This window comes from Brienomyrus brachyistius, chromosome 10, assembly GCF_023856365.1.
Source record: "Brienomyrus brachyistius isolate T26 chromosome 10, BBRACH_0.4, whole genome shotgun sequence".
Classification (NCBI taxonomy): domain Eukaryota; kingdom Metazoa; phylum Chordata; class Actinopteri; order Osteoglossiformes; family Mormyridae; genus Brienomyrus; species Brienomyrus brachyistius.
The window spans coordinates 29,960,223-29,978,870 of record NC_064542.1 but is presented as its reverse complement, the minus strand read 5'-3'; the positions used below and the strand labels follow the sequence as shown (position 1 = coordinate 29,978,870).

Sequence of the window (18,648 nt, the reverse complement as noted above, 5' to 3'; positions counted from 1 at the left end):
CAGCAGAGTTCGCATTGCAATATGGCCGTCGACCACGTTCCAAATCGTGGCGGAAACGACCAAATAACATCTGTGGTCGAACGTGCCTTTCGAAAGGCGAGCGGCCGACGCATCTGTGTTTGCTGTATGGCTGTGCGATCCCTGGTCAGTACTGCTTTCGGAACAGTCCTGCAGAAATGCCTATTTTTGCATGACCCCCGCATTCGAATGCACTTGTGGCGCGGCTGCTCACGCCGGGGCTCGGTAAGAAATGGCATCTGGCACCCTGCTGCTCGCCCCCTGCGTCAGCAGCCGATGCCACCGTCGCAGCAGACCAACGAAGCCTTAACTCTGCCCTGGTTCTCCTGCACTACGCTGTTGTGCAGGAGAGACGTCCATCATCCGGATTGCCAAGCAACAAGCTAACAGCAGTTGCCAGCTCATTTGGCTTTTAATGGGTAAACGAAAGCAATGTATACCACCGGCAATGTTGCATGTGTGTCAGCAGTTATACAAACCGTGTTTTTTAGAGGGAATCGGAGTGGATGACTGGCCTGATTAGAAGAAATGATAATTAGGTGAAGTGCTACGCTATTGGTCACTGACTTGACAGGAATATATGCTTTGTAAATAATTTTATTAGATAAGTCAAAGACACAATATTCAACTGACAGTACTTCCTGAATGTCTGTAGATGGCAGTAGTTCTACAGCTCAGAATTCACCCTGAAGTGAACCGGGACGAAAATCCCTCAGAACATCAAATGCACTTAGCGTCTCCATGATGGTGTACACTCAGCTGCCCCCAGGAAAACTGCAACCTGCAAAAATAAAGGAAAGAATGAATGCATAAAAAAATCGCTGTAAACAACAAACAAACGAACCGCATGTAACAACTGCAGCACTGGATTTCGTCTGCGGCTCGCGCCCCATTTACAGGGCTGTCCCCAAAACAGCAGAGCTCTCTTGCTGTAGATGCAGGACCAGCAGGTATTTCACTGGACTATACGCCACTCTGGCTATTTTAAAGTCAATCTTTGTCTCACGTGGCCAACCCTTTTAACCGCTAAGGCACCTGTTGTCCCAGATTGGCTTTCCCAGTAACACTGAGTTGCCAGGTCCGCAGTTTCCCGCCCAGTTGGGCAAGTTTGAAAATACAGTTGCAGGTAAATATTAAGAGGTCACGGGTCGCGCGTTTTTGGGCTTCTTTCCTAATCTTCTGTAAATGACCGTAAAATTATTATTAATTATTGTGAATGCAAGTGCCCCGAATGCTGAGTAATACTGAATCGCCACAGAAAATCAGAGACAGACATACACAGGGAATGCAGGGTTGCCAGCTCTCACGCATCTGACGTGACTCTCACGATTTCAGACTCTCACGCAATCTTATGGCAAATCTATATTATTCAATATAAACCTAAAATTAGCTACATCAGAGGCGTTGGGGTAGTTTGCAAACCCTATAGATTATTTACAGGGTACTAAAACTAAACATGCACGTAAAATCGTGTGCAGAGTAGTCTGGAATTGAAAATTTCACGCCAGCCAGCTGCCCAAAGTTGGCAACCCTGGGAAAGGAGAGTGCGTCCATCTACGTGACATCGTTGTGTTAACTGGGTTTAAAATGTTGAACATTTGAATGTCATCAGCATGCACAGTACAGGTTTATTTCTTTGAGTTGCAATATACCGGGATTTTAAGCAGACCATGGGCTGGAGGTTTCTGCTGGACCTGACATCACTGGGAAACGCCTCCGTTGTTAAGTTCAACGGTCAGAACCACGAGTGTCCTCCCTGCTGAAAAGGAACCCTACCCCCATCCTATTATTTATTATTACCATGCGTTTCTTGAGCATCTGCTTCCTAACAAAATAAAAGCCGCGCATTCAAAACTATAGATCTCTCCGACTATGTAAACTGAAATACTATAATTAAATAATGAAATATTACATGGCAGTAGGTCAATAATAATAAACTGACTATTACAGCAGTGCAAAACAACCAAATACGAGCCTGATTTGCTATAAACCAAGCAAGGAATTTCGTCTGATTTTGAATTTGTACTTGTTGGTGTTCAAGTCAGGCTTTAATCTTAAATGGTAATGTGTTGAAACCATTGAAGCCCCAGGCGGCAGCTTCCAGTATGATTACTCTCTAAATGAAAGTGCTGATTGTCCAAATTTAGTGTTACGTCTTGCAATGCCAAGCTAAGGAAGCCGGGGTAAATTCTCTGGAACGGGGGAGGCAGATAATTGCCGCGCCAGTGATTTACGGCGAAGGCTTGTTATCAAGCTTCGCTTATACTTCAGTGAGGGCTGTGCTTGTCAGGATTCAGTGTTATTTTTTTTTTCTTTTGGAAATAATTCAAGTTACTTTATTCCACTTTGTTTTCGTAGCAATCTATTCTAGAACATTTAATTATAAGCAAATCTAAATTCTGATGCGCCGTTCTATATAACAGTGGCAGAACAGGTTTATTTTATTAAAACCGCGTTGGCATCCATTATAACAAACATAAAATAAATCCGAACGCATTCTCATGAGCCGTCTTTTATTTGCTGCCATATCAAATGCTAACTGGTGTTTAGTAAATATAGAGAGTGGAGTAGGAAAGACTAACACTGTACGGAGGACATGTGAAATCTAGCGTGATAATAAGAAAAATGCAATGTTGGCACAGTAATCCCCCGTGCTAAAGTGTCTCATCCTCCTGTTTTTTCCTCTCAATCCAATTAATTACCGATGATCCACTGTGAGATACACTTCCAATCGTACGCCAGCCAAATTCTTCATACTGTTGATCTTGCCCTGTTACTGCGCTTTACCGTTTGGTCACTTTAATAACGTGCAAGGTTCAGGTAGATTTATCCAGAAGAGTACATATAGTGGATCATCATCATTAATTCTCGGCTGTTTTATACCGTGTTCGCCAGTTTTATGATCTAGTGACAGTGAAACACCAGATAGCCAATAGCTCCGCAACTGTGATGCAATTACATAGATGAATAGATTTAACGTCCTTAAGCAACACGCAGAGGGTCTTTGATTGCTCGTCCCCAAATTTTATGGTATCTAGTTAACAGCCTTGTTCGATTTCTGCAATCTAAATTTTGCACCGAAGTCTGGAGTGACTGAATGGAAGAAGGAGTTAAACTATTTATGAGCAGACATCACAACGTTTAAAATATACATTTCTCAAGAGGCATTTTACTGCAAGGGGTCATGTCACGCTCCTTTCACTCCACCTGTTACTGTAGGCGGACAGTTCTATTGATTCAAATGAAACAGGCTCTTAAACGGAATACTTTGACCTCCTCCGAAGTAAAACATATCAAGCCCGTCCTCTGTGTTTTACCGTATTAGTTATTATTTTTAAATTTGTGTCACTCATTTATTATACATATATTTATATTATACTTTCTTAGTCATATTTACATTTTTCAGTTGTATATACAGCACTCTTAGGCAAGTCTTAGGCAGTTCATGGAAATTAAGTTTAGTATCTTCATACACTAATAAAACCAAGAACTTATGTCTGTCAAAGTGTGCGAAGTCATCCCAAGACTGGCAGTAACCACCCAATAATTCCCAGGGTCGCTAACTTTGGGCAGCTGGATAGAGTTAGAATTTCAATTCCAGGCAAGTCTGCACGCACATCCACACTCATTTTCAAGTATGTAACAGTTTTATTGACTTGGAAATAGTCTGTAGGGTTTGTAAACAGTGCCAACGCTTTCAATGTCGTTATTTTTAGGTTTATAATGGAATAATATATCTGCTGTAAGATTTCTTACATGAAAGCATGTCACGCCAGATATGTGAGACTTGGCAACCCTGTAACCAAACACCTTGCGGAACTCAAACGCCTCTCAACTCGGACATCCAAGGGGTCTGTTGGTTTTTTGTAGACTTGTACCTCGACTGCTCCTGTTCAAACGTGTTTGGGTCTTACACAAAGGCAAGCGGACCTACTGGGATGCTGATGCCTATCTCTCAGTCTGGTGGTACCTCTCGACCAAGTTCACCATGCGAATGCTTTGTTCCTGTGTTGGGTATGAAGTTTTTGCACTTTATCTGCAGTGCATTTAGTCATGGAGTAATCCTGGTCCCTAAGAAAGTCAGAAGTGATAGCAGCAAACCAAAGAGGAAATTAGCGAGAGTGACTGTATAACATAAAAAGCAAATTATAGCTAGACTTGACGGTGGTGCACGTCTCTGCTCTTGCTTCGGAGTGTGGGATTGTCATTTATCCTGTGCTTATTGCTTTTGTATGTGTGCTTTTTAATGCATGTATTAGTTTTATATTGATTGTTAATGCTTTTTATCATTAGTTAGGTAGGTAGATACGTTTAAATAGGGAATCATTTGGGGGTCTGGAATGGATTAAATTCATTTACATAATTTCTTATGGGGAAACTTGACTTGGACCTCGACCAAATCACAACTCGATCAGCCGTCTGGAACGAATTAAATTCGTGTTCCAAGGTACCACTGTATTCTTTGACTGGACTGTTAGCATATGGTGTTTGGCTAATCAATACGTCATCCAATTATTTAACTAATTAAGTTAATTTAGTGAGCTGGCGGTGAAATTTGACAAACATGTGGAATGACACGTGTGCCCCTGAGGAGATGCTTAAGAACCGAAGCTGTGTTCTTCTAGCCATCCAAGAAGTTATCGGTAACTTTTTGCAAAATAGAGGAAACTCTAGTTAGGCTACTTTGTATTCAGTGCTGGGGAAGTTACTCTAAGTAATTTAACCGACACTGTTTGTATTATGTTACTGTTCATTTGCATATATTCTGAAGTTATTTTTTTTCGCTTTGCTAATATATACTTACTACCCAGATAAAAACCTTAAAACGTTTTCTTTGACTGCCTAAGACTTTAGCATAGTATTGTCTATACGCTGGAAACATTTAGATGTGCAACAACGGTTCATGGGGAATGGGGAAGTCTCCACGCATGCACAAACTCAAACAAAAAAGTTTTCGCGACGTATTAATCGAATTAAGCTTTAATTGCGACGTCTGTGTCTTCATTTTGATAATTAACACTTTAGAGAGTATTCCACCACAGAATAAAAAAATAATAGCCATTTCACATTATACAAGTTATATGAACAGTAAAATGTGCCAAAACATCTGCCAAGCAGCATTATCCAAGGACGGTTTGCATGCTATGATTTAAAACTGCCACAAAAACGAAAAATTTGATTAGTTTGTTGCAAGAATATATCGCTTTCGACATATTAGTTTATGCCTTCTTCTCCATTAGGTAATTAATCTTTATTACCTACCTGTGCTGTATTAGCTTTAAAAGGTTACCATGCTATTTACTTACGTTGCTATTTGCTCACTTGCATACTTGCAGTGCTTGTTTACTTGATTAGATAACTAGCGGTAGCTTGACTAGCTAATATAGCTAAGCTTGTGTCTGGCTTATTATTAAATGTCTTTTTACAGTAAGCGTCGTATTAACATTAAAGATCACTGGCATCGTGGCATTCACGAATCACCCTCCCCATGCCTTCATTAGCTATCCAGCTAACGGTGCTAGCGGGCCTACGCCAGCGTCTCTCTCTCTCTCTCTCTCTCTCTCTCTCTCTCTCTCTCTCTCTCTCTCTCTCTCTCTCTCTCTCTCTCTCTGATAACAATTTGCCTGGCGCCAGAATCACCACACAGACTCTATTACATATTTTTTTTAATTTTGGTTTGGTTTTTAAACGACCAATGGCATTCCTACGACCAAATGAACAAAGAGAAAGACAAATATGTTTGCCTCTCAACAGCAAATTTTGTTTGATGCATCTAACCACATACACATGCCTGTCAGATGCAATCATTTGATCTTACTGTATCGTTCGCTGTGAACGCTGGAGGGGTGGGCCCAGGACCACCTGGCCTTCCTGTGTTGCCGTGGTAGCCATAGACTGTTGCAATATAAGTGGAGTTCATTGTTGTAATGCAACATAACAGTCTCTTGAATGGGCTGGTAGGGGAGGAAGGGAGGGTGGTAATATTTGTATCTTTGAATATTGAAAAAAAATGTTTAGTGAATTACTGAATTTCTGAGCTTCTTTTGAAAACTGTCACAAAATAAGGATTTATCCTGCGGGTAGCAAGCTAATTACATACTGAGAATAATTCCCTAGAAGACGTCTTCATAACAGTTTGTTGTATTTGTATGGGAAGTCTGCTGTGCAGGTGTAAAGCATAATAACCTCTAATTATTTGGCCCTCGTTTTGTTTTCTGGAAAGGTTTTGCTCCAGCATTGGCAACCTGTTACAGGTTCCTGCAGACAGGCATCCATTTACATGATTATAGATCTGACTGGCTTTTGCTTTGGCTACCTGCTTGTCCAAATCAAGAGTCCAGATATATTTCATATTTTCTATGGATGTGTTTAAATGGTTCCAGTACAATAGATGCAGGTCTTGCAAGTACGGGGCTGTGTTCTAAAAATCTGTCTCCTGTAGCCTGCCATTAATAATCTGTGGGACTGTGGGCATTTCTGTTCGATCATTCCTGCATTTTCTATGCCAATTCAATCATTATTTCAGCATTGTAGTAGAATCAATTGTGCATTTTTCTTTCATTAATTTGATTAATTTTCCGTATGTGGTTCTGTTTCATTCATTGACTACCCAACATCAGTGATTAAACACAGTGGCAAAATTAGCTCAGACTTCCACTACACACACTTCTGCTAGCTAGGAGGGTGAGCAACGTGTATTTGAATTTAAATAGCCAAGATGTTTACGCTGTATTACAAGTGGCATGGTAAAGGACGCGTAAGCTGCAGAGAACTTCACCAGAAGAACTTGGTGATGCCTCGCCATCATCAATTATCACCTACCTCATCCCTTGCTGTGTGTCTGGTTCTATTGTTTTGACCCTTCTTACATGCGCCACCTGACCTGCTGTGAACAGTTGTTTGGTGTTAGATGTGTCCTGCTAGGCAGTGTCTTTGAGAGCTGGGGCCTCCAGTGCAGCAGGGTCAACTCAAAGCATCGCATTTCGGCAACGTCAAGGTTACTGTGTTATTCTGAAATTTCACATGATAGAAAAAGAATACCGTTAGATTGTATTTTTATATTTAAAGAGCACAGTTAACATGAGGCTGAGGGGGGGCACAGAGCACCCCATATTTCAAGACTGCAGTAACCATCTACCTTAAGTTTGCATCCTGATTTTCGCTCCCAGTCATTTAAGACCTGATGCAATATTTTTTATCTTTGTATATGTGCATTATAAACTGACTACCAGTACAGACCAAGAACATTAATATTAATAAAACTAATCCAAACTAAGATATGCTTAAATGGAAGAGTTCTGCATAGTCTTCCTTTAAGCATCTATTTTAACAAAATACCAAAGTAAACAAATTAGCCTTTAATAATAAGTTCCTGCAGTGAAAGTATTGCCCTCAGAGAAAATGTCCCACAAATATCTGTTAAAAAGTACCTCCAGTTAGAAATTATGTAAGTTGTAACTGTAACATTGTCACGGAATAGAAATGCACACGGAAAGCTTGATAAGTCAGTGGATTGCGACATTGTCTAACACTGAAATGAGCTGGTCATCTAAAGCAATGAATTCAATCATCCCTTTCGCCATGCCGCTGTCTCGAGGACGCTTCTCTCTCCTTTTGTAAGTATCCCCCTGTGTTTTCTGTTTTAGCGTCTCTGCCTGACTGATCCATGCGAACTCGTTATACACCACTGAACACCTTCCTTTCTGCTCATGTTGAAACGCTGCTCCATTGCCACTGCCTTACGAAACACCCGCACTGCAAATATTGCAGGTGACTGTTGGGCTGCTTTCATTTTCCATTTTAGAATATTTCCACACTGCAGAAGTTTGGCGTAATTTAAGTGTTCATGGTAACTTTTTCAGTGTTTCTTCCCTGCAATACTTTTAAACTCACTGTCACCAGTTGCGATGTTCATTTACTGTATGTCACATCTATACAGCACCACAGACACAGGGAAATTGGGAAAACTAACCTAAAACTGAACTGGTGTTTTATTGGATTTTGTGTATCCAACACTGATAAACAGAGGTGGAGATTTCAGGTCCAGAGATTATAAATCCAGACCAAGATTTTGTTTCAACCAATCAGTTCATTACAGAGTCAAAGAGTCAAAGTCACACAGTGCTCAGCTGGTTGGTTGAAATAAAATTGTGGTCTGGATTTGTACTCTCTGGTCCTGAAATCTCCACCTCTGATGATATAGTATCTTGTATTTGATCAGCTCCGATGGTGGTCTTACAGATCAGATCGCAGCATCCTTACTAATGTCCAAGCTCATTATCAGGTTGTCAGGAATAATGAGTGTGCCACATAGCCAATATTGACAGACCAGTGTCAGTGATTTAAATTAAATTCATCAGGAACTGCTTTTTGCCCCTTACAACAGCGTCGAAGTGAAGTTTGGTCAGAGATCAGGGTTAGCCGGTATCCCGCAGACCTGGAGCAGTCAATGCTAAGGCACCAGCAATGATATGACAAATTTACTTGGGTGCTGGAGTCTGTTAAGCATGTGAGTACACCTGTCAAAGAGACTGACATGCTAGAGTACATACGAGCGTCTGCATAGTGTAAAATGTGTTCAGTCCAGATGTTGGCGAATTTCCATGTACTCTTATTTCGTGCCACTACGAATTTGTACCTAAGTGTTCCGTGTTCCAGCATGGCCCTTAGAGGCATGCTCTCCTAACAAGCACAGATGTAGACCCCACCCCGATTTAAATTCTTATCTCCCTGTCCAAAACCAGCAGTAATCTTTCAAGGTGTAGCGCTTGCAATAAAGTGCTTGGCAAAGTTTAGCTGCCGGTAATACATCTGAATCGACTTTTGCTTTTTAACACTGCCACTGAGATCATTCCTCTCTCAAATCTGCTCAGCGGTGTTCTTTGTGAAATCTAATAACCTATAGCTAGTCTGTCACGACCGAAAGAACTGTGCTCATTTTAAATCTACTAACCTAAAAAGACTGATATTCCCTTAAAAGACTGGCATCTGTAGGCGGCTAGGAAGACAAGTGATTGAGTGGGAACATGTAGTCCAACATCAAAAGGAAGATATGTCCTGAAATCGTTCTTTATTTTGCACTTTTATTAAAACACGCTATATGTACGTGCTAGAGTTATAGGTTTTCTATTCAGTCTTCGTAGTAAAATATCCGTGACAGTTACAAAGTATGGAATGTGTGCATATATATAGGATGCCTATCCTCAGTAACGTTCAGGTCTTTTTTAGGTCAGTTGCATTCCTGAGGATTACATGTTGGGTCACACCCTGCATCTTGCTCATGTCAGATGTGTTCCTCATGCGGTCTTTCCAGCTTGTGATTGCCGTGCCATTAATGCACAAGAGCAGAAACACAATGCATGTACACTATCGCACTAGTCTAATATAAATACAACCTGAAATGCATGCATTTAAATATTTCGATATTCCCGATGGCAAATGAATTGAGTTCCTCAGTTAATAATATATATAATAGTGTGTATTTTTCTATGTGTCCAAGGGAAAGGCTGATAAAGTTCAGCAAACAGAACCTGCACATGGTGATGAGGGGAAGGTGAACCCTGCATGCTTAAGTAGCTTGTTACACTGACACTCGCCTTCAGCGTAAAGGAGCTGTGGTCCAGGGTGACTGGCAACATGGAATTGGAACATTCTGATATATACAAACATGGAGAAGTGAGGCAATGGTGATAGAAACCAGTGTCAGTAATAGTTTTCTTGTGATTGTTACTTTGGCCCAGTTCCCAGTTAAGTTCTGAAATAGCGACATAGCAGATGTAACTTTTTTTGCTGAATGTTGTATTTAGAAAAATGCTAATATTTCAGTCAGCATTACCATTATACAAAAACTATAGTAGCTGATCTGTTTATGTCAGTGATGAATGTATGTTCAGTTTTAAGACGCAGGAAAGATGCAATTTATAGGGTTGTTTATTAATTTCTCCATCTATTAAACAAGCAAACTAGTCTTTGAAATCTAGACAGTCGTAAGAGATGAGTTTCTCTAAATCTCACACTTGCCATGCAGGTTACATTTTTAACATATCATTGGTATAAATGCAGAATAAATGATTAGTTATCACGTTTTCTTATTTAGACAGCAATTTATCCGTTAAATAGACAGGGCTGCGGTACTTTTCAGGACACTGAATCTCATACTAAATGAACACGCAAACACAATGAAAACAATGCAGTTATGATTGGCAGAGTAATACACATCAGGCCTGGCTTCAGAACGTTTAAGCACCCTCATTTTATTATTTAAAACGGAGCAGATTATTTTTCCTCTGTGCAATAAAATCTGAATTTTAGTACCATTTAATCTGTCAGGCTTTCAGTGACTCTACTGTATACCCAGAAATTCATGAAAAGCTGGAAAACATTTAAACAGCGGTTGCCACAGTTTGGGTCCCAGATGGTGATTATATAACACTATGGGCAAGTAATAGTTTTTCCACAAACAAAGCCACAAGTAAACAGCTGCTTTTTATTTAGTGGTAATGCATCCTTGCTAATCTTGTAAACCTTTTTTGAACCATCATCACCCTTAAACATAAAGGTAAAAGTTTAAGTGCATTGCGATAAGTAATCATAAATTATGTTGGCATATCAAGTATTTTTAAGTATAAGTGACCCATCAGCCAAGGAGTTTTTAAGCTTAATTTATGTTATTTTTTTTAGCAAAAATGCTTTATAAAAGGTTTGCCAATCTTATAATCTTCACTGCGGAAACACAACAGAGCACCATAACGCAGGAATGAGCTGGTGGTCACCAGAGCACCATGAAACCTGGAGTCTGCTGTAGTGCTGTGGAGGCATATCCACAGCCTCAGATCCTTCCCAGCATGCGTGCGATCCACCAGTTACAGGGCATGACGATCTGGCAGATGACGCGGCCGCCCTGGTAGTAATATGGGTACGGCCAGTAACCCCCAAGAGGCTCGTGGTAGCGCCGGCAAAAGCGATAGCCACGGCGACAATGCTGGCAACAGTAGCCGTTCTCGTCCAGCTGGTTCTCCAGCTCAATGCCAACGTCGCGCTGTAGATGTGGATGGGGAGAGGGACATAAAGTAATGCTGTTAATACATTTGCTGTGAGATGCAAAGGAAAAACCTTACAAGAGAAAGAACGTTGGCAAAAATGTGTTACTATTGACGTAAAGAGCAGAAATGCGGAATTACAATAAGGTCTTGAAATGTAGCACTGAACTGCTTTCTATACCCCTGACATTCCTCTTAACTCGTGCAGATTTATCCCACTCTACAAAGCCAATGGTATGTATGTGTGTGTGGCAGAGCACTTCACTATATAATAGGCAATGTTCAGGACTGTAATGCTAACCCCAAAACCTAAAAGCTAACCCTAACCCTGTCTGTAACCCTAACACTAATCCTAACTATAATGCATAACCTAGTGGTGCTTTTCCACTGCCACCAAGAACCGAGCCATTCCATAAATTGGTGGCTTTCCATTGTAAAGTATACCAGCCGTACCCTTGCTGACATGAGCCTGCTCATTAGTGGGGCACAAAGCATGACTAAACCCAGCTGCTTGCATCACCACTATCTGTTTGGTTAAAATAGATACCGATGGTCTGTGCTTGGATGGAAAGTATGTTCTATATATTACTCATTATTATAAATAGTATCGCACACCACAATGTACTGGTGCATTCCTGATGACTCGGAGCTTGAAAATTTACAACCTACTACATTAAAATGCACTACAGAACAGCAAAACGGAATGAATTGATAATGCAAATTTACACAAGCCAAAGCTGATGCTGCTAGCCTTTGATGCTTGCATAACATGCTGATTCTCACAGATGCGCTAGAAAATGAGGAAATTAGCACATAGTAAATCACACCGTGTGAACAGTAAATAAGTGTCTCTTTGGTTTTACTTCACTGTTGCCTTTAAAACCTCAGTTCTAACCATAATGCTAAGCTCACCTCTAGGCCTAAACCTAACCATAATTCTAAGCTCGCCTGTAGCCCTATCCCTACCCATAATGCTAAGATTACTTGTAGTCCTAACCCTAACCATAACGCTAAGCTCACCTGTAGCCCTATCCCTAGCCATAATGCTAAGCTCACCTGTAGCCCTATCCCTACCCCTAATTCTAAGATTACTTGTAGTCCTAACCCTAACCATAACGCTAAGCTCACCTGTAGCCCTAGCCATAATCCTAAAATCACCTGTAGTCCTAACCCTAACCATAATTCTAAGATCACCTGTAGTCCTAACCCTAACAATAATTCTAAGGTCACCTGTAGCCCTATCCCTAACTATAATGCTAATATCACCTGTAGCACTAGCCCTTACCATAATTCTAAGCTCACCTGTAGCCTTATCCATAACCATAATTGTAAGACCACCTGTAGCCTTAGCTCTACCCATAATGAAATACCTTTCTCTCATGGCAACTATAACTGCAATGCTAGCACCAACATTAATCCTAAACCCAACTGCCCTTGTTTGAATTGGGACACTATAAATACACTGTAACTGACAGAACAGTGTATACTAATTTCCTTTTGGCTGTCTGGGCCTCTCCACCCATCTACTTTTGTAAAGCTGAATAGCGGAATGCAACAAACATGCCTCATCTCTGCAACACGCAGACGAAACCCACTATCAATGAGCAAAGCATTAATCAATAAACATGAGAATTTCAAAGGGTTCTCTGCTGGGGGAGGGGGGGAGTGCCTCTTTGAGCCCCCCCCTTGATATCTTATCTGATGAGACCTTTCAGGGTAAAACAGCATCTGTCTTGTTTGCAGATGCTCTCATACTGAACTTTGTAAACATACAAAAGGATTTACTTGTCCTAGGAGAGGACTTCCTTTTCAAGGGCATTCACATCACGTCCTAGACATCAGTCGTACTGCTAGATGATGAATAGCCTGAAATTACTTACTCTTTATGTAGGAGAATTCATATATAAAAGTATATAAAGCGGAAATTGCACGGCATTTGATTTATTACTCATGCAGGTGCCCGATTATTGATTTATTATGTTAGTCAAGTTTTGGGTCATCAGCCTACAGGCAACAACGCTTTCCTGAAACGAGAGGAATGTCAACCCCATGTGATACTGTTATCGGGAGAACACAAAGTGAAAAATTACAAAATCAAAATCTGTGCTTTGTAAACTGGCAAGTGGTATTCAAGTCAGATAATCGACAATTAGGAAAACACACTGAGACAAGACCATGTTATTCTTCTGAGACAATTCAATCAAAGCAAGTCCCTTTAAAGCACTGCTTGTGTTAATCACTTTGCATTTTAATTTCCATGCATGGGGAGGCTGTGATTGGAACCAAGTGCTGCAAGAGAGCTATCCAACCGCTGACAATGGAGGAGTGTTAATTAACGATGGAAGCTTTTTACTTACAAACTGGAGACAAAAAACTCCATAAAATGTAAAACACAGAAGGGGAAAAACGATTTGAATTTACTGAGCACAATGTATGGTATAGTACATTTTTTTCCACAAAACCAAAATGGCTTTAGTCCAAAATGAACAAATAAATTGCAGCGATTAGTATAAGGAAGAGTTTCCTTAAGGTGAGCTGAGCTGTCTCGCACTAGTGTTTTCAAATCCCTGAGCTAATTTAAGCTGCACTGCCTTTTTTGTTATTGACTTGTTAAATAAAGCGACTGGCCAAATGTATGCATTTCTGTGAGACGCGTGGAGGAGATACTCTGGGGCAAAGTCTGGCAAGTGTTCTCACCGCCCCTGGATGTTCTCAGCCTGCCTCCTGCCCCATCTCCTCATTTGGACTTGGGGAGCCGGGCACAGGAAGGACTCTCGTATAATTAGAGTCCTGGCTGACAGAAGCCGTGGGGTCACGCAGAGACCCGCTAACCTGTGCCAAAACTCTCACTTGGGTTATATTTCCAAAGTCGAGGGTGTGGAGCGTAAAGCTCGGCCACGGAAATGTAGGTGAAGGACGGCACGCTTCCGGACAACGGGAATCCAGTTTGAAAAGTGGATGGAAGCTCTTTCCTGTCATGTTTCAAAAAGGTGTGGAGCGTGACCCACATTGACCTCTATCTCAGGTGCCACTCTAATGATTATTTATGAAACGTGTGCAGCAGATGAGTCTGCGGTGTCTGTAACGTGTGTGCAAATCTGGACCATCAGTAAAAGGGCTGTAACACCAGACTTCTGGTGTTGTTGACCTTGATTTCAGTCTCTTAATGAGTCTCGCTCATCCTATTTTATAGTCACAAAAACATTAATTATTGCTTTCCGTACAAAGGCCCTTTAGAACTCACTTGGAAAGTCAATGACTCCAAACTCAAGGATACAGTTCCACTATGTCACTACACCCCCATCGTCATACTGGATAAGCTGTTACGGAAGATGCTAATTTTATCCCCAGAGTTAACCGAATAAAGATTTTAAACAATCTGACATTTTTAATGCATTTCTCACCGGCTGAAATTGAATTGACAAACCCTCAAAATAATAACATGAATATTAATACTATAATTTAAAACTGTACTTTCTAAACCATACATTCAGCAGGAATAAGAGATGCATAAACAAATAACACCTTTCACATTTTAATGAGAAAATGTTTTGTTGCTGCCAGGAAGCCATGTACAGTGATGCTCTTTGGCTATATTAAAATAAACAATTTTCTACACAGAGCACAGTCAGATGACCTGATCTTCAAAAGGATGTTTGTTCCCTACTCTGTAGCTGAATGGAATAGAAGTACAATGCAGACTCTTTTATAGATATTAAATGACAATAAGTTATCATGCATTATATGTTTACATAAATTAAATTACAATACATACATTTGATACCTTTCTAACATTTTGATACGGAAGAATAAAATGAAGGCAATTTACGTGAATCGAGATCTCTGGGTACTCGCTACTTGTGTTTTTATCCTTTGAAATAAACATCAAATAATCTATATTTGGAAACTATATTTGGAAATGTAAGGTTATAGACCCGGGCTTGTCAGACTTCAGCAAGATACTTTATACGCAGTTTCATCAGTGGAATATTCAGCTCTGCAGACAGCGTGTACTATTCTATATATGTCACTTTAAATGAAAGCATCTGCTTTGCAACTGATGGGAAAAGAATATTTCCCTGTGACCTTCGAAGGTGTGTTTCAAACTCTCCAGATTTATCTCATTCCTCATGGGCTGACCAGATGTGGTTAGCGAGGTTCCCATTCACGCCCAGCATCCTGAGAAAAGGGGGACTTTATTCCCGCCTGATGTGGAGCTGCTGACGGCAGCCGATACAGCTTGAGGATGGAGCCTCACTGAGGAGGAAAACGTTACAGGCTCAAGAGACCTTTAAATGTAAATGGCGTGATGCAGAACACAGAAAAATGCTGATCTACCTTCACCTCTGTACTAAGTCGCTGCTACGTTTTTATTAAATTAAGTTACATCAAGGCTGCATTTGGTACTTAAGGTCGTCCTTCAAACATTTCGTGTTTCTGTATGTCTGTGAGAATCCAGCAGAAATGAAACCGGTTCCTCCCATCGGGTCACTTCACCAGTTTGTGTTTGCCTTCTAATTAGATGCAATACCGCAGCATAATTTGAACAGCTAGACCACTTTTTTTTTTTTTTTTCCAGAAGGAAAGTATTTGGCCTACTGATGCCTTCAAAATTTCGTCTTATAATTAAGGCATGATTAAAAAAAAAAAAAAAAACATTAATGAGAGTCTTGCCTCAAAAGGGTTCCCCGGTAAAAAAAAAAAAAAAAAAAACAGCTTCTTGTGACCTAAAAAAGCCAAAGAAGATGCAACAGACTGGCTCAGATGGGGCTGTTGGGAAATCGAGACGACCACTTTGAAGGCTAAATATTCCTCTTCATTAACTGAAAGACATTAAGGACGTCTAACTGAAGTGGCCTTAAAGAGATATATGGGGCATTTTTAAAGCTTTTGGTCCATAAAGCCGGTTACCTCACGATAACAGGCAGGCCAGTAATGAATAATTTCTCGAAAGCACCTCAGCGTGAGCCACCCCCCAGGCTGCATCTTACGTAGTCGTTGACAGGTTGGTAATCCATGACGTCTCTCGCCTGACGCTGGCCTCTGGCCTCTTCCCCAGGAGACCCCTCCGCACCTTCCAGGTCATGGATCTCGGTCTCTGTAGGATCACAAATAGCCAGTGTGCAGGCGGAAAATAATCCCCGTCGTTGAAACGACGTCTCGGCTGATGCAGTACTAGCTGCTGCAGTCTGGCGTACACAGGAGAATATTACAGTTTGTATTAATGCAACATATCTTCTTATACAGTAAAAAAAATAAAAATAAATATATATATATATATATATATATATATATATATATATATATATATGAGTATATATATGAGTACATATATGAGTATTCATCACGTTGTGGGGACATTGTGCTATAAGGCTAGCTATACCCGCTTACTCACGCACACTCACACCCACACACACTCATATATATACAACAAATAAGGGGTGGAATAAAAGCTATATGAAAATTACACATCTCTGTTGGTTTTGTACATAAATAGGAATTTATCTGTGTATGATTTAATATCCCCAACTGGGAATGTATGGATAGTTTTTATAATTACCATATTTGGTAAGGGGTGTTTTCTCTATTTCCTCGCTTAGAAATGCTTCCAGAGCATTTAAAGGTATAGCGTATGCATTATTCATTTGGCCGCACCTTACAGCAAGATATATGGAAGTAGTTAAGTAGGTTTAGTTTTATGTCAGCTTTCTATAAATGTATGTTTATCATTTTATGGAATTAGGTGTACTTCATGGCATTTTCTGCAGGTCTGTTCCAATCCTAGGATGAAACAACACAGGTGGGCCTACCTTTCTTTGCTGAAGGATGCATCCAGTGTATGGGTGTCTGATTGCAGATCTCCCAGATCTTGGAGTTGAGCAGGAAGCTGTGATCGGTGATGGGCTCTTCGGCGGGGATCCACTCGTGCGTGTCCTCCACCTGAGGGTCTAACATCTCGTCCACCTTGCCGGAGAGAGAACAGCCCTCAGCTCCAGCAGATTCAGTCACTGCTTCACATGTAACACTTTGTTTGGGTGATACGAGCCTTGAGTCAAGCACCTTAGGAAACTGAAAAAAATATTAGCTTAAAACAACTTAAATGCAAATGTGGAAGAGCGCTGATGTGTTATTTAAAATTGGTCTGACAGATACAATAAACCATAATAGGATAGCCCTCCTCCAGCTTCTGCTGCTGGAACAGCCTGAAGAAAGCACTATTAATACACTTAATTTGTTGATACTGTAGTTCATGAGCTGTAAAGTAAACTATTATTGCTTAATGATAGGGAATGCGTGTCACATCGATCTAATACAGATACATGAAAGGGCTTTGGTAATGTAATCCTCAGCAGTGCAGATATTTGTTTATTTTTTCGTATATATGTTAATACGTACGCAAACAAATGTGCTTCGCGATCCCTTGTTAATTAGAGGAGAGACCGTTTCACTTGACAAATGTTTCTGGAAGGTGATTTTCTTCCAGTATTAAGATCTAATTGTGGATTTTTAACGTTCATACAGAATCCAAGGTCTGCTGTGTGAATTTTACATCATGTGTAGTATCTTTTTTTCATTCTCTCTCGAATTATTATGTTCCTAGATGCTGGGCATTTCTGAAACTGCATCCCCATTGATTGCGATATGAAACCAGCACCACCTACAGAGATCTTCGCTCTTCATGGCTGCCTGGCATGATAGGTCTGCCTGAAAGCCACCTACACGCAGAACGCTGCCCAGAGGCCTGCAGTGAAGATCCTCTCCTGCTGTTACCTTGGCTTCTTTTAGCTATCAAACCTCAGTGAGCTTCCCTCACACCTAGACAGAGGGCGCAACATGCATCGGGCCTGACGTGATGGCTAAGACATGGCAGGCCTTCATCATGGCAGGCCTGCATTGTGGCAGGCCTCGTGGGAGCTCCCAAGGTTTCCAGTGCAGAAAGAACAAGAATGGTAGCTTCTTGCATAAGGCAGGTTCCCATGCAACCAAGATGGGATAATTATGACCTCACAGCTAATAGGCACAGGACAGTCCGATACTCATTTCTCCAATATGTTTTATATAAGCAAAAACGCTGACTACACTGCAAATAAACAAACAAAATTTCTTTTTGTTTATTTGTGGTATCGTCACAATTTTTCATCATGCATACCTGCAGAGACCTAACAGAATTTTATGTCTTCATCCTAATTTCCTTCTCAATGGCCTGTACTATTTAGTTATTTTTAAATTAGTCTAATAATAACCTGGTGCCTCAACGGGTAGCACTGCCCATCACACCTGCAGAGTTCAGGGCTTCATGTGTGTGCAGCAAGCATGTTCTCTCTTTGGTGCATTATTTTCCTCCCGTGTTCCAAAGATTGTTTGGCCATTTCGTGTCACTGAATTACCCACTGTGTCTGTGTGTGTGTGTGTGTGTGTGTGTGTGAGCAGGTATACCTTACCTTATGGGGACACAATGTCCCCACAATGTGATGAATACCCCAAATTAAAAAAAAATCAGTGACTGCAATGAAGAAACTAAAAATTCAAAAACTCTTGTATTTTGCTTGGTTACTTATGGTTATGGTTGGGTAGTGGTTAAGGTTGTCAT

The 18,648-nt window shown here is 40.7% G+C and overlaps 1 protein-coding gene across 1 annotated transcript in view; it reads right to left on the bottom strand.

The window, feature by feature from the left end:
• Window positions 1-9,932: 9,932 nt before the first annotated feature.
• tnmd (tenomodulin) overlaps window positions 9,933-18,648 on the bottom strand; it is a 45,521-nt gene continuing 36,805 nt past the window's right edge. Inside the window, exons 6-8 of the mRNA XM_049028290.1 lie at window positions 16,868-17,021; window positions 16,049-16,155; window positions 9,933-11,056 (exon numbers count right to left, since the gene is read on the bottom strand). Coding sequence (XP_048884247.1) covers window positions 10,847-11,056; window positions 16,049-16,155; window positions 16,868-17,021 — 471 coding nt within the window. The 3' untranslated portion in view covers window positions 9,933-10,846. The remainder of the gene's footprint in view (window positions 11,057-16,048; window positions 16,156-16,867; window positions 17,022-18,648) is intronic.